The 20946-nt window shown below is 45.5% G+C and overlaps 1 protein-coding gene across 1 annotated transcript in view; it reads right to left on the reverse strand.

Moving 5' to 3' along the window:
* The window catches only part of AMOT (angiomotin), a 113099-nt gene that overhangs the window by 28239 nt on the left and 63914 nt on the right, over positions 1 to 20946 (reverse strand). The window contains exons 7-8 of the mRNA XM_089652495.1: positions 16857 to 17002; positions 9247 to 9396 (exon numbers count right to left, since the gene is read on the reverse strand). Of these exons, the coding sequence (XP_089508621.1) occupies positions 9247 to 9396; positions 16857 to 17002 (296 nt within the window). The remainder of the gene's footprint in view (positions 1 to 9246; positions 9397 to 16856; positions 17003 to 20946) is intronic.

Below are 20946 nucleotides of genomic sequence, written 5' to 3' on the forward strand. Positions count from 1 at the left end.
TAGTGCTTTAAGATAAAAAAAAATGTCCGGAACCGGAAGTGACATCGCTCCGATCCTCTAAGGCAGTGGTTCTCAACCTTTCTAATGCCGCGACCCCTTAATACAGTTCCTCATGTTGTGGTGACCCCCAACCATAAAATTATTTTCGTTGCTACTTCATAACTGTAATTTTGCAGTGGGAGGACTAGTGCCCCATCGTTGGTGTCAGTGGGGGGAATAGTGCCCCATCGTTGGTGTCAGTGGGGGGAATAGAGCCCCATCGTTGGTGTCAGTGGGGGGAATAGAGCCCCATCGTTGGTGTCAGTGGGGGGAATAGAGCCCCATCGTTGGTGTCAGTGGGGGGAATAGAGCCCCATCGTTGGTGTCAGTGGGGGGAATAGAGCCCCATCGTTGGTGTCAGTGGGGGGAATAGAGCCCCATCGTTGGTGTCAGTGGGGGGAATAGAGCCCCATCGTTGGTGTCAGTGGGGGGAATAGAGCCCCATCGTTGGTGTCAGTGGGGGGAATAGAGCCCCATCGTTGGTGTCAGTGGGGGGAATAGAGCCCCATCGTTGGTGTCAGTGGGGGGAATAGAGCCCCATCGTTGGTGTCAGTGGGGGGAATAGAGCCCCATCGTTGGTGTCAGTGGGGGGAATAGAGCCCCATCGTTGGTGTCAGTGGGGGGAATAGAGCCCCATCGTTGGTGTCAGTGGGGGGAATAGAGCCCCATCGTTGGTGTCAGTGGGGGGAATAGAGCCCCATCGTTGGTGTCAGTGGGGGGAATAGAGCCCCATCGTTGGTGTCAGTGGGGGGAATAGAGCCCCATCGTTGGTGTCAGTGGGGGGAATAGAGCCCCATCGTTGGTGTCAGTGGGGGGAATAGAGCCCCATCGTTGGTGTCAGTGGGGGGAATAGTGCCCCATCGTTGGTGTCAGTGGGGGGAATAGTGCCCCATCGTTGGTGTCAGTGGGGGGAATAGTGCCCCATCGTTGGTGTCAGTGGGGGGAATAGTGCCCCATCGTTGGTGTCAGTGGGGGGAATAGTGCCCCATCGTTGGTGTCAGTGGGGGGAATAGTGCCCCATCGTTGGTGTCAGTGGGGGGAATAGTGCCCCATCGTTGGTGTCAGTGGGGGGAATAGTGCCCCATCGTTGGTGTCAGTGGGGGGAATAGTGCCCCATCGTTGGTGTCAGTGGGGGGAATAGTGCCCCATCGTTGGTGTCAGTGGGGGGAATAGTGCCCCATCGTTGGTGTCAGTGGGGGGAATAGTGCCCCATCGTTGGTGTCAGTGGGGGGAATAGTGCCCCATCGTTGGTGTCAGTGGGGGGAATAGTGCCCCATCGTTGGTGTCAGTGGGGGGAATAGTGCCCCATCGTTGGTGTCAGTGGGGGGAATAGTGCCCCATCGTTGGTGTCAGTGGGGGGAATAGTGCCCCATCGTTGGTGTCAGTGGGGGGAATAGTGCCCCATCGTTGGTGTCAGTGGGGGGAATAGTGCCCCATCGTTGGTGTCAGTGGGAGGAATAGTGCCCCATCATTGGTGTCAGTGGGAGGAATAGTGCCCCATCATTGGTGTCAGTGTGGTGGAGGGGGAAATAGTGCCCCATCTTTGGGGTCAGGGGGGGGGAATAGTGCCCCATCGTTGGTGTCGGTGGGGGGAGGAATAGTGCCCCATCGTTGGTGTCAGTGGGGGGGAGGAATAGTGCCCCATCGTTGGTGTCAGTGGGGGGGAGGAATAGTGCCCCATCGTTGGTGTCAGTGGGGGGGAGGAATAGTGCCCCATCGTTGGTGTCAGTGGGGGGGAGGAATAGTGCCCCATCGTTGGTGTCAGTGGGGGGGAGGAATAGTGCCCCATCGTTGGTGTCAGTGCGGGGGGGGGGAGGAAATAGTGCCCCATCATTGGTGTCAGTGGGAGAAATAGTGCCCCATTGTTGGTATTAGTCACACAAATGATGGGGCACTATTCCTCCCACTGACACCAATGATACTTACCTTGCTGACCCCTGCTCCAGCCTGGGCTCGCTCTCTCACTTACCTGTCAGCTGTCTTCCTTCTCTGGCCGCTCTCCTCTTCACTTACTCCGGCAGTTCCCTCGATCTTCTTAGATCTACGCGCGCTGCCGCTCGGCTCCTCCTCTCCAAGCTCCACCTCCTCGCCGGTGATTGGCCGCCTGTGTGCCTCTCCTGAGCTACAGTTCCGGTGGCCAATCAGCGGCGAGGAGGCGGAGTTGTTGAGGGATCCCGGAGGTGTGGCCAGGTGACAGGGCAGCGTGTCATCCCGCCCACACATCGACTGAGTCAGAGGAGCGGTGTCTCGGTTCCTAAGACCATCGGAAATATGTGTTTTCCGATGGTCTTAGGCGACCCCTGGGAAATGGTCGTTCGACCCCCAAAGGGGTCGCGACCCCCAGGTTGAGAACCGCTGCTCTAAGGGCATAGAGATGAGTGGAGGCCATCTTTCCTTCACTCATCTCTTTGCCCAGCGCTGGGATCGTTCGATGGTTTCTCAGGTAAGGCTGAGAACTACCGAACGTTGGCGGGCGGCGGCAGTGACCTGTATTGGTGCTTTTTTTTCATATCGGCCGAAAGGGGTGTTTTCAGCCGAAACGTTTAGGCCACCAAAATTTCGGTGCATCCCTATTTAGAACCACTTTAAAGGAAGTACCTAATTTTCCTTCCTTATCAGAAAGCAGCCATCAGGATACAACTGAATGTACTGTCGGCCTAAAGAAGGGGGGAAGGAGGGATTAGGGCATTTGAACAAAGATAAACGTATACATTAAAGTCATCCATAGATCTACCACTGATTTTATCGGGCAGCAATTCTGACACATGCACTGGTAATACTATAGACCCAGAAATGCAATGGGGGAGATTTACTAAAACTAATGCACAGAGATTCTGGTGCAATTGTGCATAGTAAGCGGCTTCTAACTTCAGCTTGTTCAATTAAGCTTTGACAATAAAACCTGATCGGTTTCTATACAGAGCTGCACCAGATTTTGCAAGTTCCAGTTTTAGAATCTTTTCCATATTAGAAGGAGAAAAATATTGCTGCTGCAATACAGTGTGCAAAATAAGCAAACACCACAATGCTTGCCAAACGTCCAGCTGATTGCAACTCATCTAAGGGCTCCTGCACACATGCAGCTGAGCCCATCTAACATTAAAGCGGAGCTCCACCCAAAAGGGGAAGTTCCGCTTTAAGGACTGCTCCCCATTACAGATTGGCACCTTTGGGGGGCGGAAGGGGCACAAATTTGACAGGTACCCGCTCCCACTTAGATGATCAAAAATGGAAGGTGTCCTCCCTCCCTCCCTGTAGTCTTTTGGGACACGTGACAAACCCCAGGAGACTACAGGACCATTCAGGAAGCACAGCGCTACTCACGCATGCGCAGTGGGTACCCGACTGTGAAGCCGCAAGCTATCACAGCCGGGTGCCTACACTGAAGATGCTGGCTTCCTGGGATACAGGATGGCCGGTGAAACAGGCTGCGGGGGACACACCATGGGACAGAGGGACAGGTAAGTGGCTGTTTTTTTAGCTGCTGACTTTCATTTTTTGATGGGGTGAGTGGAACTCTGCTTTAAGTGCCTGTGTCTTTCTCCTTTCTAGGAAGCCCAGATGCAGTGTAGTACACATAAAGGACTGTGTGCTGCTGTACTTGGGTATAAACCAGTGGTAAAAAATCTAGTATTTTTTCCATATGCTATACTGTGTTTGCGCACAGCGCAGAGCCATTTAGGTCTATGGAAGGTGGTGCACAGCACCTGAGCTTCCTGGGCAGGGGAAAGATGCCAGTGTTCAGCCACCCATGTTCCAGAGCTCGAATAAGCATATAAAAAACCGTAAAAACACCAAGACCATAACACAGATACTGCTTTTGTATATTTGTCTTAATGCTTAGAAAAGCATTTTCAATAAATGTATCACAATATACAGTTCACTAGCTTGCAGTAAGAGGTTAAGAGCATAAAGTATTAGAGAGCAGAACAATGAAGCATTGATACAGAGAAGAGTCTCAGTTCGTTAAAATTCCTCTCCACATGCGAGCAAGGCACAATATACAGTGTATACCAATGGCAAGTCCAGACCCTGAAGCGGCAGCTCAAGGGGAACTTGATAAAGTTTTCCTTTTGGATACAGCTCACAAATAAGGCAATTGTTTTGCTGCCTCTCCGCAGGAGTTGCTGACCACAGTTCACCTCTTGTAGTCTTTTTTTTTTGTTTTTTTTTTTGGTTTCCGAACTCTTGGAAGGCTGGGGGTTTGTAATGACCTGACTGTGCAAATACTCTCTGAGCAATGTGCACACACAGCACTTTGCTTGGGCCAAAGAAAGGGCTAAATTTGTAGTGGCTATTTCTGGGGCGTCTGCCGGGCGGCCAATGTATATTTAATGCATGTGTGTGCTTATATTATGGTAATAGGGTCATACAAAGGGGGCCTTTTATGAACACAGTAGCAAAAGGACACTGCATAAAAAGAGTCCTCTGAGCAAAATGTCTTCTCACTTAAAGTTATATGGCATGTTTCGTCTGGCATGGGAAAACTGCATTATAGGCAAAGACGCATTTAACAAGCTGCACTAAGCCTCATTCCTGATGGCATCACACCCTATTTAGCTGGAGGGCTAAACTAGTTCAGTAGCCTACATTTATAAATCCCCACTAATGAAAATGTGAGGTCTTCAAAGCTTTACCTCCAGACTTCATAAATGCCATTCAGAATATCCGTATGCTTATATAAATGAATGCATGGTATTTAATTTTTTAAATCTATAATTGTTTTAAACTCTTGAACAGCCTTTTTCAACAATTTTATCATGAAGGAAACCTTAAAATAATTTACAGGTCTCAGGAAACCCCAATTCCTGTGATATTAGCATAATCAGTAAGTTGGCGTTTATAGAACAATGATGTGACCCCCAGGGCAGATCATTTTTTTTTTTGTTTAACACAACCTTATCCATATGTCAACATTTCTTTCAAGAATAATCATGAAATGCAACAAATAATAACCAGAAAATAAATGCATACAGTAAAGGTGTTATGTAGACAAACAAACAAAAAAAAAAGTAGTACTGCTCTAATGCTCCTAGCACTGATATCAGCCAACATGACATGTAATGAGTTGGTGCAGATCGTATAAAACAGCTTGTAGGGTTACAATATGCTGCGGAAACTGGCAACTGATCACACACAGAACGCTGTATAAACGCAGCACTATTCCACTGTGAATCGAAACAAACACTTTCAGAAAAATGGCAACCGGTTGAACACAGAACGCCGACTCACTGTGACCAAAACTAAACAAATAATGAAAGATGGCTTCAGCTCTGCTCTCCATCCGTAGGAGAGGTCCCTCAGACACATTTCAGGGACTCAATCATTGCCTCAACGATCTTCAGTATAAGCACAGCACTATTCCACTGTAATTTAGTGGGAATGAACTTCTTTACATGAGTGGTCAGTACAAAAGTATCCTTATACACTGAAAATAAAAAAGGGAAAAATTTCCCTTAAGAACAGTGGTAAGAGGAATAGGTGTCCCTTACATTGGTGGTCAGTGGAAAAAATGCTAGTTACATTGGTGGTTAGTGTTGTGCCTCTAGTTGTGTGCTCACTTCTCAAGGAAACATTGTTAACCTCTGGAGCAACTCTGAGCATTTTACACCCCCTCGACCATATCCAGCTCATTGGCTGTCCCTGATCAGATACCCCCACTATCAGCATGCCTTTTTGAGCCTATCAGCTTTCTCACGGATGCTGACAGCTGTCCTTGTTGAGACCTGCAAGCACTGGACCTGTGGTTGTGTAACCTGGACTGACAGGTTCAGGGAGATAACTGACAGAGCTGCAAGCACTGGAAGGAGAGAGCCTGAGAAGCGATCGGTACAGCAGGAGGCTCGGTTCTGGTGAGTGACCATAGGAACAACTTCTAGGTACATGTATTGCCTAGGACAGTGATGGCGAACCTATGGCACGCGTGCCAGAGCTGGCACGCAGAGCCATCTCAGTGGGCACGCCAGGAAGAAGAGCATGATGAGCGCGCATGGACCGGCCATCCAGATCTCGTCCACACTGGACCCCCATCAAACTACATTTCCCACATGTCTCTGGGGCCAGGGTGGGCGTGGACGAGAGGAAACGGCTCCAATGCGGCTCTGGCACCAGGGGTGATGTACCCGGGGATTGGCGCGGAAGAGAGGAAGAGGCTCCCACACTGCTCCCACACTGCTCCGGGGCCAGGGGCAACGTGTTCAGAGTGGATGGGAATGAGCTGCTGGGTTGGAAGCCACACCGACGCTGCCAGAGGTGAGATTAACTGCTTGCAGTGTCGCCTGTCAGTGCCCAGCAGTGTCGCCTGTCAGTGCCCAGCAGTGTCGCCTGTCAGTGCTGCCCAGCAGTGTCGCCCGTCAGTGCTGCCCAGCAGTGCCGCCCGTCAGTGCTGCCCAGCAGTGCCGCCCGTCAGTGCTGCCCAGCAGTGCCGCCCGTCAGTGCTGCCCAGCAGTGCCGCCCGTCAGTGCTGCCCAGCAGTGCCGCCCGTCAGTGCTGCCCAGCAGTGTCGCCCGTCAGTGCTGCCCATCAGTGCCACCCATCAATGATGCCCAGCAGTGTCCAGCAGTGTCATCCATCAGTGCCCAGCAGTGTCATCCATCAGTGCCCAGCAGTGCCACCTGTCAGCGCTGCCCAGCAGTGCCACCTGTCAGCGCTGCCCAGCAGTGCCACCTGTCAGCGCTGCCCAGCAGTGCCACCTGTCAGCGCTGCCCAGCAGTGCCACCTGTCAGCGCTGCCCAGCAGTGCCACCTGTCAGCGCTGCCCAGCAGTGCCACCTGTCAGCGCTGCCCAGCAGTGCCACCTGTCAGCGCTGCCCAGCAGTGTCGCCCGTCAGTGCTGCCCATCAGTGCCGCCCATCAATGATGCCCAGCAGTGCCACCGATCAGTGCCGTCTGTCAGTGCGTCCAGGTAGGCAAGTGGTTAATTGCAGTGTTGGCACTTTGAAATAAAAAAGTTGGTTTGTGTTGCAGTTTTGGGCACTCGGGCTCAAAAAGGTTCGCCATCACTGGCCTAGGAGATGTCCCAATGCTCTCCCACCACTCAGCCAAGTTCTTCCTATTAACTACAATGTAAACAAATCTCCTTCGCTAGTTCTCCCCACAGCTAGCCAGTTCACATGACTTCTGTGGAGTTGATTTACTAAAGACAGGCTGTACACTTTTGCAGTTGCACCAATTTTCCCTAGAGTTTAAAGAATACTCAATCAGATGCAAGGAAAAAAAAAAAAAAAGCAAAACAACAAAAATTGCTTTTGCTTGAAACTGATTGGATGAGGAAATCAGCAGAGTTTCACCACATACATGAAGCGCTGGGGAAACTGAGTGCATCTGCAATTGTGAATTGCACAGTCTATTTTCTTTCAGTAAATTAGTCCCAGTGAATATCGATCAAAATATTATCTTCAGCACCAGCAGCTTTAGATATAATTCTTCCTGATAGCGCTAGAACCGAGTTTGCGTGAAACAAACCCCAGAAGCTGTGCATGGGATCTTCAGAAATCCCTGCTGTACAGATCTTAGGCTCTCTCCTTACAGTGCTTGCAAGCACTGCCCATTATCTATCTGAGCCTGTCAGTTACACATCAGCACTCAGAACAGCAGATCAGTTAATTAATCCCTGTGCCTGTCAGCTCCCTCAATGCTTTTTCCAGCCTGACCTAAACCAACATTGTGGGCAGCAGAAAACATTTCTTCACTATTGTTTCTAATAATTGTGAGCATGCACACTATTTCATGAGCAGTTGGGAGCTATTATTGCTAGCGCCAGGTGTTTGCTTCCTATATGTTCACATACCTATGGACCTTTCTAGCTGACAGAATTAAGTTTAGCCTATAGGTTCAGCCCCCACAAACAGTCCCAGTTTCACATGTGGCCCTTTGGAAAAATGAACTGTCTACCCCTGTTGTGGAGGAACACTAGTTGAGAAAGGCTACTCTAGAAGAGAATTAATGAGCATCTAATTTTGCTTAAAGCAAATCTATAACCAAAACCTTTTTTCCCCCATTCTGAATAGAGTAGCAGAATGTTAAAACTGCTGTCATGTTTTGCCATCTGTGTCTCATTAGGGAGATTTCCCTTTACTTCCTGTCCTGTAGATTCAGCAGGAAGTGAGAGGATAACTTTCCAATATGAAGGAAATCCCCTCCTAGACAGCTGTCACAGAGACAGGTGTCCCTATTGAATGATTTCCCCTTTTCCCCTGTCTTTTTTCTGCAACTCAAAATTTTGTATTTACTCCTCCTAGATTGTAAGCTCCAAGGAGCAGGGCCCTCTAATCCCTCTTGTATTGAACTGTATTGTACTGAACTGTATTGTTACTGTACTGTCTACCTTCATATTGTAAAGCGCTGAGCAAACTGTCGGCGCTATACAAGTCCTGTATAATAATAATAATTTTGTTCCAGGTGGCATTTGTGATCATGAATTTCAGATCGTAAATCTCCATATGGAGACACAGACAGCAATAAAAACAGTGGATCTAAGCCCCCACCACCCTTTCCAAATATGCCCTTAGTTTTACTAATGTATTTTACTAAAATCACCTGCACTAAAATATTATGAAATTCAGAAAAAAACTCTTGTAGGGCTTCTAGGTGGAACTGTAGTTTCTTACCACAGGATAGACCATGTAGACTCTCTAGGGGGTGAGGTTTAAGGCTAGGTTCACACTGATGCAGTGCGAATAGGATGCAATTTCACAGTGCGATTTCTGTTGTGACAGCTGCAATGTAAATGCAAATTACTGTAATTTCTGAGGGGATATGGTATAGCTGGAGAAAAAAGTTGCACTAAACTCGCACAGGACCCTTTTTATAATTGGAGCGGAATTTCACCACATTGATGAGAATGGCTTTCATTGCAAACAATGTTTTTTCAGATGACATACAAATATATGCCTTTCGGATCAAGCATGGGAATTTGGCTAGAAGAGAACGAAGAGAGATTTGTGGCTATTGCACTGTGTAGAACCATCTGAAACTAAACTTATATGGGAAAAATGACAAGTTTGTTTGATAGAGCTCTCACCCCCTTTCCCCACTCATGATATTCACCTTACGCTGCACCTCACTACCTTTGTGGGTACAGCATGTGATCTTATCCCATTCCTAGAGCTGGCAATCTCCTGGCACTGACATTTCCAAGCTGGAGTGAGGGTCAATGATCAACACCTTGATTTATGTGTTAACGTTTGCTGAATGTTGCCAGGATTACCTGCTGCATCCGTAGAGATTCCAGTTCCCTTTCAAGCCTGGTGCGTAGTCTGTGTTCCAGTTGTTCTCTTTTCTCACAAGCCGCCTGGAGCTGGGCCAAAGCCTGCTGCATCTTCTCTACTTTATCTACATAAACTTGCTTCTTCTTCAACTGCAAGGAAAAAGAAAGCATGTAACTTACATCTTTACCGCTACAACAACCTGACAGCCAAGGACTAAACAGGGAATTGATTGGGGGTTTACTGTCCTTTGTAAAACAGTCACATACCCACATATATGGCCAACTGATAAACTCATTCTCTGGGGAAACATTATTACAATACTTTTGTACATGTACCATGCACTCATATCTTGTTTTGTATTTCTCCTGTTTCAACACCATTTACTGGTTAATAACTTAAGTCTTATAGTATTGATTTCCTAACAAGTCTCAATTATGTTATAAACTTCTCAGATAATATTCCAAGCACATGCCTCCATAGTTTAGGAGACCTGTTCATGCCTGTGTCTAAGGGAGGTAAGGCAGCGTAATACCAGTTTGGTTGCATTTTAAATTGCTGAGAGTCAATTTCCTTAACCCTTCTATGCCTACTGGCAGCAGCAATGAAAAGGTCTCCTGTGTACGATTGATATTCTTATTCACAACAGGAGATATACAAAGAGAGGTAGGGTGAGTGAGGGTGAGAAAGCAAGGGAAGGGAGGAAGAGAGAGAGTGTGAGTATATGTCTGTCTGTCTGTCTATAGCCAATGAGGATTTGAAAAGTTTACCCAAGTCTATTGTTCTCACCAAAACACTAGACTTTAAGCACAGAGATCTGATGTATGTCTGGGCAGAACTTAAAGCAGAATTTCATCCAAAAGGGAACATTCTGCGTGTTTGCCTCCTCCCCCCTCCACTATCACATTTGGCACTTTTTGGGGGGGAGAGCAGGTACCTGGTTTTGACAGGTACCCGCTGCCACTTCCAGTAAGATGCTCTATGGTGACCTGAGATGGAAGTTCAGTCCCCACTCCTTCCCTGCACTCTTCTGGGTCACTTCACAGATCCCAGTAGACCGAGGAACCATTCACAAAGCACATGCGCAGTAGGAAACCAGCTGTGAAACTGCAAGGCTTCTCTTCTGGTTTCCCTTACTGAAGGTACCTTGTTATAACATTTTGAAAATAAGTGATTTTTCTCTTTCACTGATGTGCGCTAATGAGGCTGCAGTGATGGGCACGGATAGGCTGCACTGATGGACACTGGTAGGTGGCACTGATGGGCATTGACAGGCATCACTGATGGGCACTGAAAGGCAGCACTGATACATGGCACTGATAGGCAGCACTGAATGGCACTTAAAGGTGGCACTGACTGGCAGCACTGATAGGTGACACTGAAAGGCAGCTCAGATGGGCACTGATATGTGGGATTGATGTGCACTGGTAGGCACTGATATGTGGCACTGATTGGGCACTGGCACGAGGCACTGATGAGCACTAACAGGTGGCACTGCTGGGGCTACACTGATCATCAGGGCACATGTCCCCTCCGCGGAAAGCTGTCAGCGTGACAGCCTCGAGAGGAGAGAAATGCCGATAACCGGCACTTCCCTCTTTACATGTGATCAGCTGTGATTGGACACAGCTGATCACATGACCAAGCCGACATCTTCGGCTCTTTCCGTGATCGGTGATTCGCTGTGTCCCGCCCCGATCACCGCACTGCACGCTCCCTGAGCCGTGCATGCGCAGTGAGAATGGGAGGACGTCATATGACGTCCTCCCAGAACGAGAGAACCACCTTGCGCCCGTCTTATTACTATATGGCGGACGGAAGGTGGTTAATGACTCGTTTAACACTGAAAACAATACAATCCCCAAACCACTATCAGCTGTACACACAAAACTGTACTTGAATAATGCTCACACATTTCTGGCTTTTTTTTTTTTTAAATAATTCAAAAGGAAGATTGTCAGAAAGTACTGTATATGACTGTTTCCTTGATATGATCCTTTCAACCATGCAGGTATACTATAGAATTTTTTGCTAAACTCAATAAAAGTTACTGAAGTATACTGTAAAGTTATGCTTTGCAAACAGGAATCCCCTCCTATATGCACACTGACAGAGCTAACCCAAGAGCAGAACGTGTAAAACTGGCACTTGTACTGTATACTTATATGATATTTCTGCACCTTTTATGGTACAGTTCTAGTATGCAAAGAATTCAGTATATCCCAGGTCCTTGCCAAGATAAGTCTCTTTTAGACGGCACTTGACAGAACTATGAGAGGAATCCCCTGTGTTTATACTGGCTGCTCAGGATACCTCTTATGGTATAAGGCGGGCAAGCAATACCAGTCCATCAAAAAGTCATATCTGTCATCAAGCAGAGAAAAACAAAAGACATATTGAGCATACTGCAATGGCCCTCTCTAGGTATCCCTTAACCCTTGTATTTCTCACTTATTTTAAGGGAAGGCCAGTCAAAATCATGAATGAGTGTGTTACTTGGGTAAAATGACTACCTATTACCCAGAGTAGTACTCTAAGGGCTGATTCACACTATAAAAACCGCAATCCAGATGCATTTCTGCATGAGCGTTTTGGACGTGTTCCGTGCGTTCTTTATGGGTTTTGCAATATGTGTGAACTAAATATCCCTATTTATTGCAGAGTCTGCTTCAAAGGGTGTATATACCAGTGTGCAGAGGGCACTTCAGAATTTATTTATGGGTTTTTAATGCGTTCCTGTGAGTTTTTTTTCATACATTTCAGTTAATTTTTTCCCCCTCTTTCTCTTTCTTTCTTCAATTTAAATAGGGACATGTGTGTTCCAGTGTGTTTTTTATGCATTTTACTGCATTCCAGTACAGTTCTGTGCAGAAAAAATGCAGCATGTTCTACTTTTGTTCTGAAATCTGAACACACTGAAACGGCAAGCATTGATGATGTAAACTATGACATTGATGACCTACTTTCTGCATTTTTGAACTTTAGCAACTGAAACGCATGTAGTGTGGACTAGCCCTAAAGCCGGCCACAGACTGTTCGAATCCCGGCTGGTTCAGCAGGGACTGGCCAAGATTCGAACCATGTATGGGCCAGCTGAATATATCCAAGTTGATCGATTGATCAACTTGGGTCAAACCAGCCTGTCTGATTTTACATGCGCTTATTGCTATCATCTATTATAGCTGCTAGCAGTAATCACTTTTCTCCCGGGGGGGGGAGGGGGGACATCAAAGTTGCATGAAAGTCACAGCCCATTCTTTTCAATGGCACCTGTTCAAACCAGTGTGACTCAAATGTGCCTGCACTACTTTGATGCGACTTTGATCCAGAGAGTGTAAAGTCGCATCAAAGTCTCAGTGAAAATCTTGTGACTGGAGTCACACAAGTGTGAATAGAGTTTTACAGTTTGAATATCCTGGCTTACCCAAATTGGAACAAAGAGTTAAAGCTGAACTCTGGGAGGAAAAACCCTTGCCCCTTCCCCCCCCTGCAGGGTTTAAATGCTTATATGCTCCCTCGGGCCACAGTTTGAAGACCACTAGTTTATTGGATTATGTATGCTTGCTATTGGTGACTAATGGGCCTACTTGTATTTTAAAACCTAATACAAGTTGTTTACGGTTTGTAGCTTTTATATTCTTTCTGAAAACTAATAAAAAAGGTACGTTAAACATAAACTGCTTTAGTGTATATCACCAATTATTATTATGGCAAAACACACTTTATCACAATGAAAGACATGTTTTATTATTGATTTTGGGGTCTATTACTTTTTGCAACACTCCAGGTCCACGGAAAGCTTCCTATGTTATGGTGTTCAGGAGAATGGCTCAATGAGCTCAACAGGATGGCTCAATTATTATTATTATTATTATTATTATTATACAGTATTTATAAAGCGCCAATAGTTCGCTCAGCGCTGTACATTACAAAGGGAGACAGAACATGTGACAGAACAATACCAATACAATGCAAAACATGAGGGGATCGAGGGCCCTGCTCTTTCGAGCTTACAATCTAGGAGGGAGGGGATGGTGGCACATGAGGAGATAGCTGTGGGGGATGGAGTGGTAGGAAGAGTGGAGGAGGTCGGCAAGTTAGCAGGGGGTGGGGTAGGCTTCCCTGAAGAGATGGGTTTTCAGGGTGCGCCTAAAGGAGAGGAGAGTAGGTGATAATCTGATGGGTTGGGGCAGGGAGTTCCAGAGGATGGGTGACACCCTGGAGAAGTCCTGGAGGCGGGCATGGGAGGAGGAGACCAGGGAACTAGAGAGAAGGAGGTCTTGTGAGGAGCGGAGTGTGCGTGCTGGGCGGTACTTGGATATTAGGTCAGAGATGTAGTATGGGGCAGTATGGTGGAAAGCTTTGTACGTCAGAGTTAGGATTTTGAATTTGATCCGTTGCGCAATCGGAAGCCAGTGGAGGGATTGGCAGAGGGGGGTGGCGGAGACGGAGCGGTTGGAAAGGTGAATGAGTCTGGCAGCCGTATTCAGGATCGACTGAAGCGGGGATAGCCAGCGGCGAGGCAGGCCAGTGAGGAGGGAGTTGCAGTAGTCGAGTCGTGATATGATGAGGGAGTGGATGAGCTGTTTAGTGGTTTCTGGGGTTAGGAACGTGCGGATTTTGGCGATGTTGCGGAGGTGGAGTCTGCACGAGTTTGTTAAAGATTGGACTTGGGGCTGGAAGGATAGGTTGGAGTCCAGAATGACACCCAGTACTCTGGCCTGCAGGGCGGGTTTGATGGTAGCGTTGTTGGATGTGATGGAGAAATCAATGGGGGGTGGTGTCCGGGCTGGGGGGAAGACAAGAAACTCGGTTTTGGAGAGGTTCAATTTAAGGAAGTGGAGCGACATCCAGTCTGATATGTCGCTCAGTAGGTGTGTGACTCGGGCTGAGACCAAGGGGGTGAGGTGGGGGGTTGAGAGATAGATTTGTGTGTCGTCGGCATAGAGGTGGTAGTTGAAGCCGTGAGAGTGTATGAGTTGGCCAAGGGAGGAGGTATAGATGGAGAAGAGAAGGGGTCCGAGGACAGAGCCTTGAGGGACCCCAACAGAGAGGGGGAGTGAGGGGGAGGTGGTAGCATTATAGGTAACGCTGAAGGAGCGTTGTGACAGGTAGGATGAGAGCCAGGAGAGAGCAGAATCTCTGAGGCCGAGGGAGTGTAGTATTTTGAGGAGGAGGGGGTGGTCGACTGTGTCGAAGGCCGCAGAGAGGTCAAGGAGTAGGAGCACTGAATAATGGCCATTAGCTTTGGCGGTTAGCAGGTCGTTGGAGAGTTTGAGTAAGGCAGTTTCGGTGGAGTGTAGGGGACGAAAGCCGGACTGTAGGGGATCGAGGAGGTTGTTGTCGTTGAGGTGAGAGCATAGGCGGGTGTAGACTAGGCGCTCGAGGAGTTTAGATGTAAATGGGAGCAGGGAGATGGGTCTGAGGTTGTTCGGGTCATTGGGGTCCAGGGAGGGCTTTTTAAGTATGGGGGTGATGTGTGCATGTTTCAGAGGGGAGGGGAAAGTGCCTGAGGAGAGGGAGAGATTGAAGATGTGGGTGAGGGAGCGTAGGATGGAGGAGGAGGAAGGTCGTAGGAGTTGTGAGGGGATAGGGTCGAGGGGGCAGGTGGTGAGGCGGGCATCAGAGAGGATCTTGGAGACTTCCTCGATGGTAGTAAGGTCAAAGGTGTGGAGTGTTGGGGGAGCTTCAGTATGAGGGATGTAGGGTGGGGTGGAAGAGGAGGTCAGAGCAGTGGTGGGGCCGTGGGAGAGGGGGTAGCTGAGTGAGGGTGAAGGGGGTTGGAGAGAGTTTGAGCAGCGACGAAGTCCCTGCGGGTTATGTCGAGGGGGAGGGGGGATAAGGGGGTAGCTGTGTGAGAGGGGACGGGTTGAGAGGGTGTGTGAGTTGCGGCAATGTCCTTGCGAATTGTGTCAATTTTGTTTTTGAAGTGATTGGCAATCTCAAGGGCAGTGAGTGAGGTGCTGGGTGGAGGTGGGGGTGGAGAGAGTAGAGAGTTGAAGGCAGAGAAGAGTCGGCGAGGATTGGAGGAGAGGGCCTTGATGAGGGTCAAGAAGTAGGCCTGTTTGGCAGCATGGAGGGAGGAGGTGTAGGTGCGGAAGGCAGATTTATAGCGGGTGAAGGCTTGTTGGGATTTGGTTTTGCGCCATAGTCGCTCCAATAAAATACTTAAAGTGTTTTGCCTGGTTCTGATGCCATCAGTACCTTTAAACGAACTGATAAACATTTTAAAATACAGTCTTTATAAAAAGGTTGCGTTAATCACAATTCAAGCTTCTTTCTTCTGCATTACGTGATCATCAAATTAATTTAATTTAGTCAACATATTGCTTATTGTAGTATAAGTAGGATGGCTAAAAGGTATACACCAGAGTAAGCATGGTTTCAGTTTTCTGATCAGTAGCTTTCGTCTCAATATGGAATGTTCCAACAGGTTTGATGTTTTCCAGACCATAGAGCAAGAAAATAAAAATGCTACATTTTCAACTCTTGAAAATTCCTATGTCCTAGACATTGCCCAGACTCCCAGTCGAGTAATTATGAACCTCTCCAACCCTCCCTTTCAAATCAGCCTCAACCTTGGTTGTTTCTAAATATCCAATGACTACTGAAGACGTTAATTCAAATTGAGATTGAGCTTCATTAGGAGACGGGAGCTGGGCGTATGAAAAGCATTGTACTGCTTCAAGTAACACAAAGTGGCAGAATTGTCCAGGAATGTGTAGGATGAGAAGAAGCAGGATTGTATAACTTGTGCTCTGGTAGCCAAATCAACACTTAACACAGAATGCCAGTCAAATAATTAAACATTCTCAGCTGTATTCAGCAAGTCTTGTGACTCACACACTAGGGTTTATTTACTAAAGCTGGAGAGGGCAAAATCAGCTTCTAACCTCCACTTGTTCAATTCGGCTTTGGCAATAAAACCTGGAAGCTCATTTGTTTCTATGCAGAAGTGAGCCTGATTTTGCACTTTCCACATTTAGTAAATAAACCCTACTATGCCACAATACAGTCTTAGAGGGGGACAAAAGTATTAGAAACTGCAACCCTGCCACTTCCCCTTTCACATCACAGTCTCCAGTCTACTTATTGGATGATGAAAGAACAACTACTAGTGAGGTTTTGTCTGTTCTTACCTCCACATTTAAATACATTTGAAATCTCTTAAAAAGGCAGCACTATAATCCACACACATTTTGCAGGGAAAACCATTCTAAGCAATGATTAAAATGATGGACTGTGGAAGGACTGATAACAGCACTGAATCCACTATACTTGCGATTTCCATCCGCTGCCGACCAACCTGCTCAAGGCTGCCGTGGCATTGTCATCCACCCACCAGCCTCAGAAAGAGGAGAGTGGAACTTTTACCAAATTAAAAAGCATCACTGAACTGTTTAGGGCTGACACCACATTATTGAATCATCCTTGGCCCAAAGATCTATGTCTGGATGAATCACACTGAGTAAATGTCTACACAATTTTAAACAACAAAAACACATATACTACAGACTACAACATGCATTATTTACCAACGCAATTATCGCTGGTAAGATACAAGGACAACTTAAAATGAGGTATCCAAGTCTGTAGAAACAATAAAACGTACTTCTTCCTCTAGTTTCACCACCTTGGCCTGTGCATTGTTTAGAGCCTGGTCTCTAATCTCAATATGTCTTCTTTGATCCTCATTCATAGAACGGAAAGACGACATTTCCATTTCCAGCTTTTCCTTCTCTCTCTGGAGTTCCTTGTCTGCAAGAATGCACATAATAAATACATTGCTTTTCAAAAAGTAAATAAAACTTGTAGATATGAACATTTTACCTTAATCTTAAAAATGATTAATTTAGTTTTTTTATTTTACAGTATAAGAACATTTTTGTCCTGTTTTAAAAGTGTTATATTTTTAAGAATTTACCAACACAGACATGAGTAAACTAGGTTCAACCAAGATGTAAAGGAGACTTGAATAGCTTTTTATATCTAGTCATATTGTAGATTATAAAGATGGCCATTAACGGATTACATTTTTGCCAGTTCAGCAGAGATCAGTTGAATTTTGACCCATGGGCAGAGAGGTTATACAGAAGTCGATCTACAGATGTTGTTGGATTTTCCCCGCTCGATCAGCTCTGTAAAAGTCTCCCGGCTGTTAGAATAAAATAGCTCAGTGGGGAAGATTCCCCCATCCACATTGAGTGTGTGGAAGGGGAATCAAGTGTGGAGGAGGAATCAAGTCAGTTTTTCTTTTCGTTAGACCCTGGTTGAACGAAAAGAATTGACTAATCTATGGGCTGTCTAAGCAAAAGAGTTAAGTGATCAGATTGTAAAGACTGGGAATGTATCCATTTGAAAGACTGAAAACTTACATGCGGTTAGCATGGTTGAATTTGCCATTGATATTGATTAGCAAGATATTTTACGGCAGACCTTCCCAAACACATACAGTGGAAGAAAATAAGAGCTAGGGATCATACAACCATACCCTGTACAATTCTACCTTTTGTCCAATGTACATATGTCAGACATGTCCTGATTATTTTATATGAAAAAGAAAGTCTCTTGCCACAACCATTTTTTGTCATGCATGATCAGACTGCATAATCATTTTTATCATTTGCACCACACAAAAAGTATTATAACTCACCAATATCTTAACCATTTTTGGCCACCATTGGCCAAAAGATAATAATAGCTCGCAAAGTAAAAGAAGGATTTCTGCATTCATTTTTTATTCTATGCCAGTAAACTTAATTTAGGCATGTTGATCATTAGGACTGAAAGACATATTGTAAATCATGCTAGGAGTTGGTATAAAATTCCCATCACAATCATGTGTAATATCCATATTTTGCAAGAGTGGGCACAGCAGAGTTTAAACGGCTGTCATTGTTCATTCAAGGTCTCTCCCCTAGTGCCAATCCTTTGACTCATACAGCTAAAATGTAATTATAAACATCATCAACATCCCTCTATATTCAACTATGTATAATAAACATCAGGGTGTGTGCTCGAGAAATGGGTGTAATTCTGTGATAACCCAGGGACATAAATTAACGACAGAGCGAGAGCTCCTAACTGGGCAGTAGTTGGGAGCAGTTTCACCACCTCTACTGTTCCCCAAATTTCAAAGAGGACATGAAAAAGCCATTTTTTTTAAACAAATGTAAAATTTCTTACACGGTGACTCACCTTATTCCAATAAAACTAATGAACCGGTCATCCAATGCCACCATGCAAAATGTAAATGTTCTGCCTAATAGCCAATAACAGGATGCATGCTATTACAATTTATCAGCCATGATCCCTCTTCAGTGGCCCACTTTGATTTAGTTTGTTACAAGGGGTGTGACTTCCCTGGGTTTTGAGCCAAGCCCCACTTTATTTGCTCTCTCCAGTCCTAAAGACTGATCATAATGGCCCCTGATGTGATCACAATTGCAATTGGGTAGGGATACACAAAGTTTGTCCACTAGTGACAAAACAAATCTAAAATCTGGGAGGTGTTTCTGGTTAATAAGAGGTAGTAGACATTAGGTATACAGTCAGTCATAGGCAGAAAGTTCTGACATTACGCTAGAGATTGTGGCCAATTACTGACATAAACAGACCTTTACCCTTAACAACTCGATAAAAAAAATAATGGCCTTTAGCAAGGAACGTAACATGTTCCACTTTAATAATTATGCTACCCAAATTAGTGTGTGCTGTAAGTTACCTCCAGCATTGTTCCGGTTTCTTCTTGCTGGAGGCTGAAGCCCAGAGCCCCTGAGCAGCAGTAAATCTTTAGGCTCTCAGCAGATTAGCCTCTAGTGGCCCTTTTTTTTGGCACAGTGCTGAGAATAGAGAGCAACTGAGTATGTGCAGAGCAGGGTGAGATTATATATTACTGGATTTTAAACAGTATAGGCACTTTTTTGTAAATGTTTTACATAGCTATACCTGCAAAAAAGGGGCCAGCATGAAGTTAATTTTCCAAACCTAAAGTTCTACTTTAATATTCCAATCACAAAAGTTCGAAGGCAGCTGAACTATTTCATATGTAATCTTTCACATTCAGCAGTATAATTTGTAAGGAAGAGAATTAACTAATTTTAAACGTGAACAGTATTTTTACTGAAAAAATAATACTGTAGAAACCCCAGCTACAGCCAAGAAAAAGGAAAATCTAAAAGAGAAACAATAATGAAACAGGCTATAGTGCTGAATGCAATGAGCCATTATCCAAAGTAATTGATTATATGCGTAGTTTGAAATGAGTGAGCATGTAATACGCAATTACCATATAACCTGGGAAAGAATTTATTAGTACACATCCCCTCCACTACAGGATGTGGACCAATAGTAAAGATAGAGTAAAGTAGACTATGGACAGCATACTGTCTAACAGCAGATAGCAATTATTGTTCAGACTAAAAAAGTTTTCACATGGCCTTGGCAATTAGCAACTTGGGGATGCCACAAAAAAAAGTTTACAGCTTTTCTATACTTATATAAAGGACTGTCATGTGTGGGGACATTTCAAATGGAAATGGTATTTAGCAAAGATCAATAAAACTTCAAAAGGAAGTAAACTTTATGAACCCTAGCGTGTAGTTAATTAAAATATAACACAAAGGCAGTGATAGGGGCAAAGAATGAGGCACAGACTGAAGTAGGAAGCCAGAACAAGGATATATCATGTAATTAGAGCACACAGAGCACTACTGACAAGTGACAGGATCATTGACATTACAGACATCACTTTGTGAACTAGAAATGAACAGTATCTAAACAGAAGATCTAGCAACACTAGTCCCTGCAGCCATTAAACACCCAGTCACTGACAGACCAGTATAGCTACATTCCACATACTACAGCAGTGGGAGGATGGTGAATCAGGGCAAAGGATTACATGAGAACAAGGCCGTGCCACTTCTAAAGAGCTATGTGAGAAGCTTTCATCTGTACTTGTCCACCAAAAACGTGACACTGAGAAACTAATTGCTGCAATTTCACTGACAGCCAACAGGTAGTTGTGGGAAACCTTTGTTAAAAACACTGCACTTGTCAGCAGTAGATGTATGAGAACAAAGATACAAAAAGCCAATAAGGGTGCTGATAAACAAATGTAGACAAAGTCTTCCCAAAACATTGCTGTGTTCACCAGATTCATGTCCAGGGCTGTTGTGATTCTTGAAGGCATATAAAAAGGTAAGGTACATGGGTAGGGACTAATGTGGATATTGAAGGACCCTTTTCACACTAATGAACTTTTGATGCAGCTTAGAAGCCCTTTCACACTGATCCGCTTTTGATGCGTTTTTGATGTGTCCCCACTGACCTAAAATGAAAGGTGCCTTTCTGATGTGCTTCTGAAAAATTGCACCAAAAGATGCAGCATGCAGGACTTTTCGTAGTATAGTGCATCTGCAGTGTGAACAGTTACAAAGGATTTAATGGGGAATAGTTTTCATGTGCTTTTGTAACCCTGGAAAAGAATGGCAAAAGTGCATCCGTTTGAAAAGGGCCGAAATGTACTATACAAAAAAAAAAAAGAAAAAAAGCGATATTCCTAGATTGTAAGCTCCAAGGAGCAGGGCCCTCCTAACCCTCTTGTATTGAACTGTATTGTTGCTGTATTGTCTCCCGTTATATTGTAAAGTGCTGAGCAAAATGTTGGCGCTATATAAATCCTATAAAATAGTAATATTACT

The sequence above is a fragment of the Staurois parvus genome, unplaced genomic scaffold (genome assembly GCF_062004578.1).
Source record: "Staurois parvus isolate SC_StPar_1 unplaced genomic scaffold, SC_StPar_1.0 ptg000684l, whole genome shotgun sequence".
NCBI classification, from domain to species: domain Eukaryota; kingdom Metazoa; phylum Chordata; class Amphibia; order Anura; family Ranidae; genus Staurois; species Staurois parvus.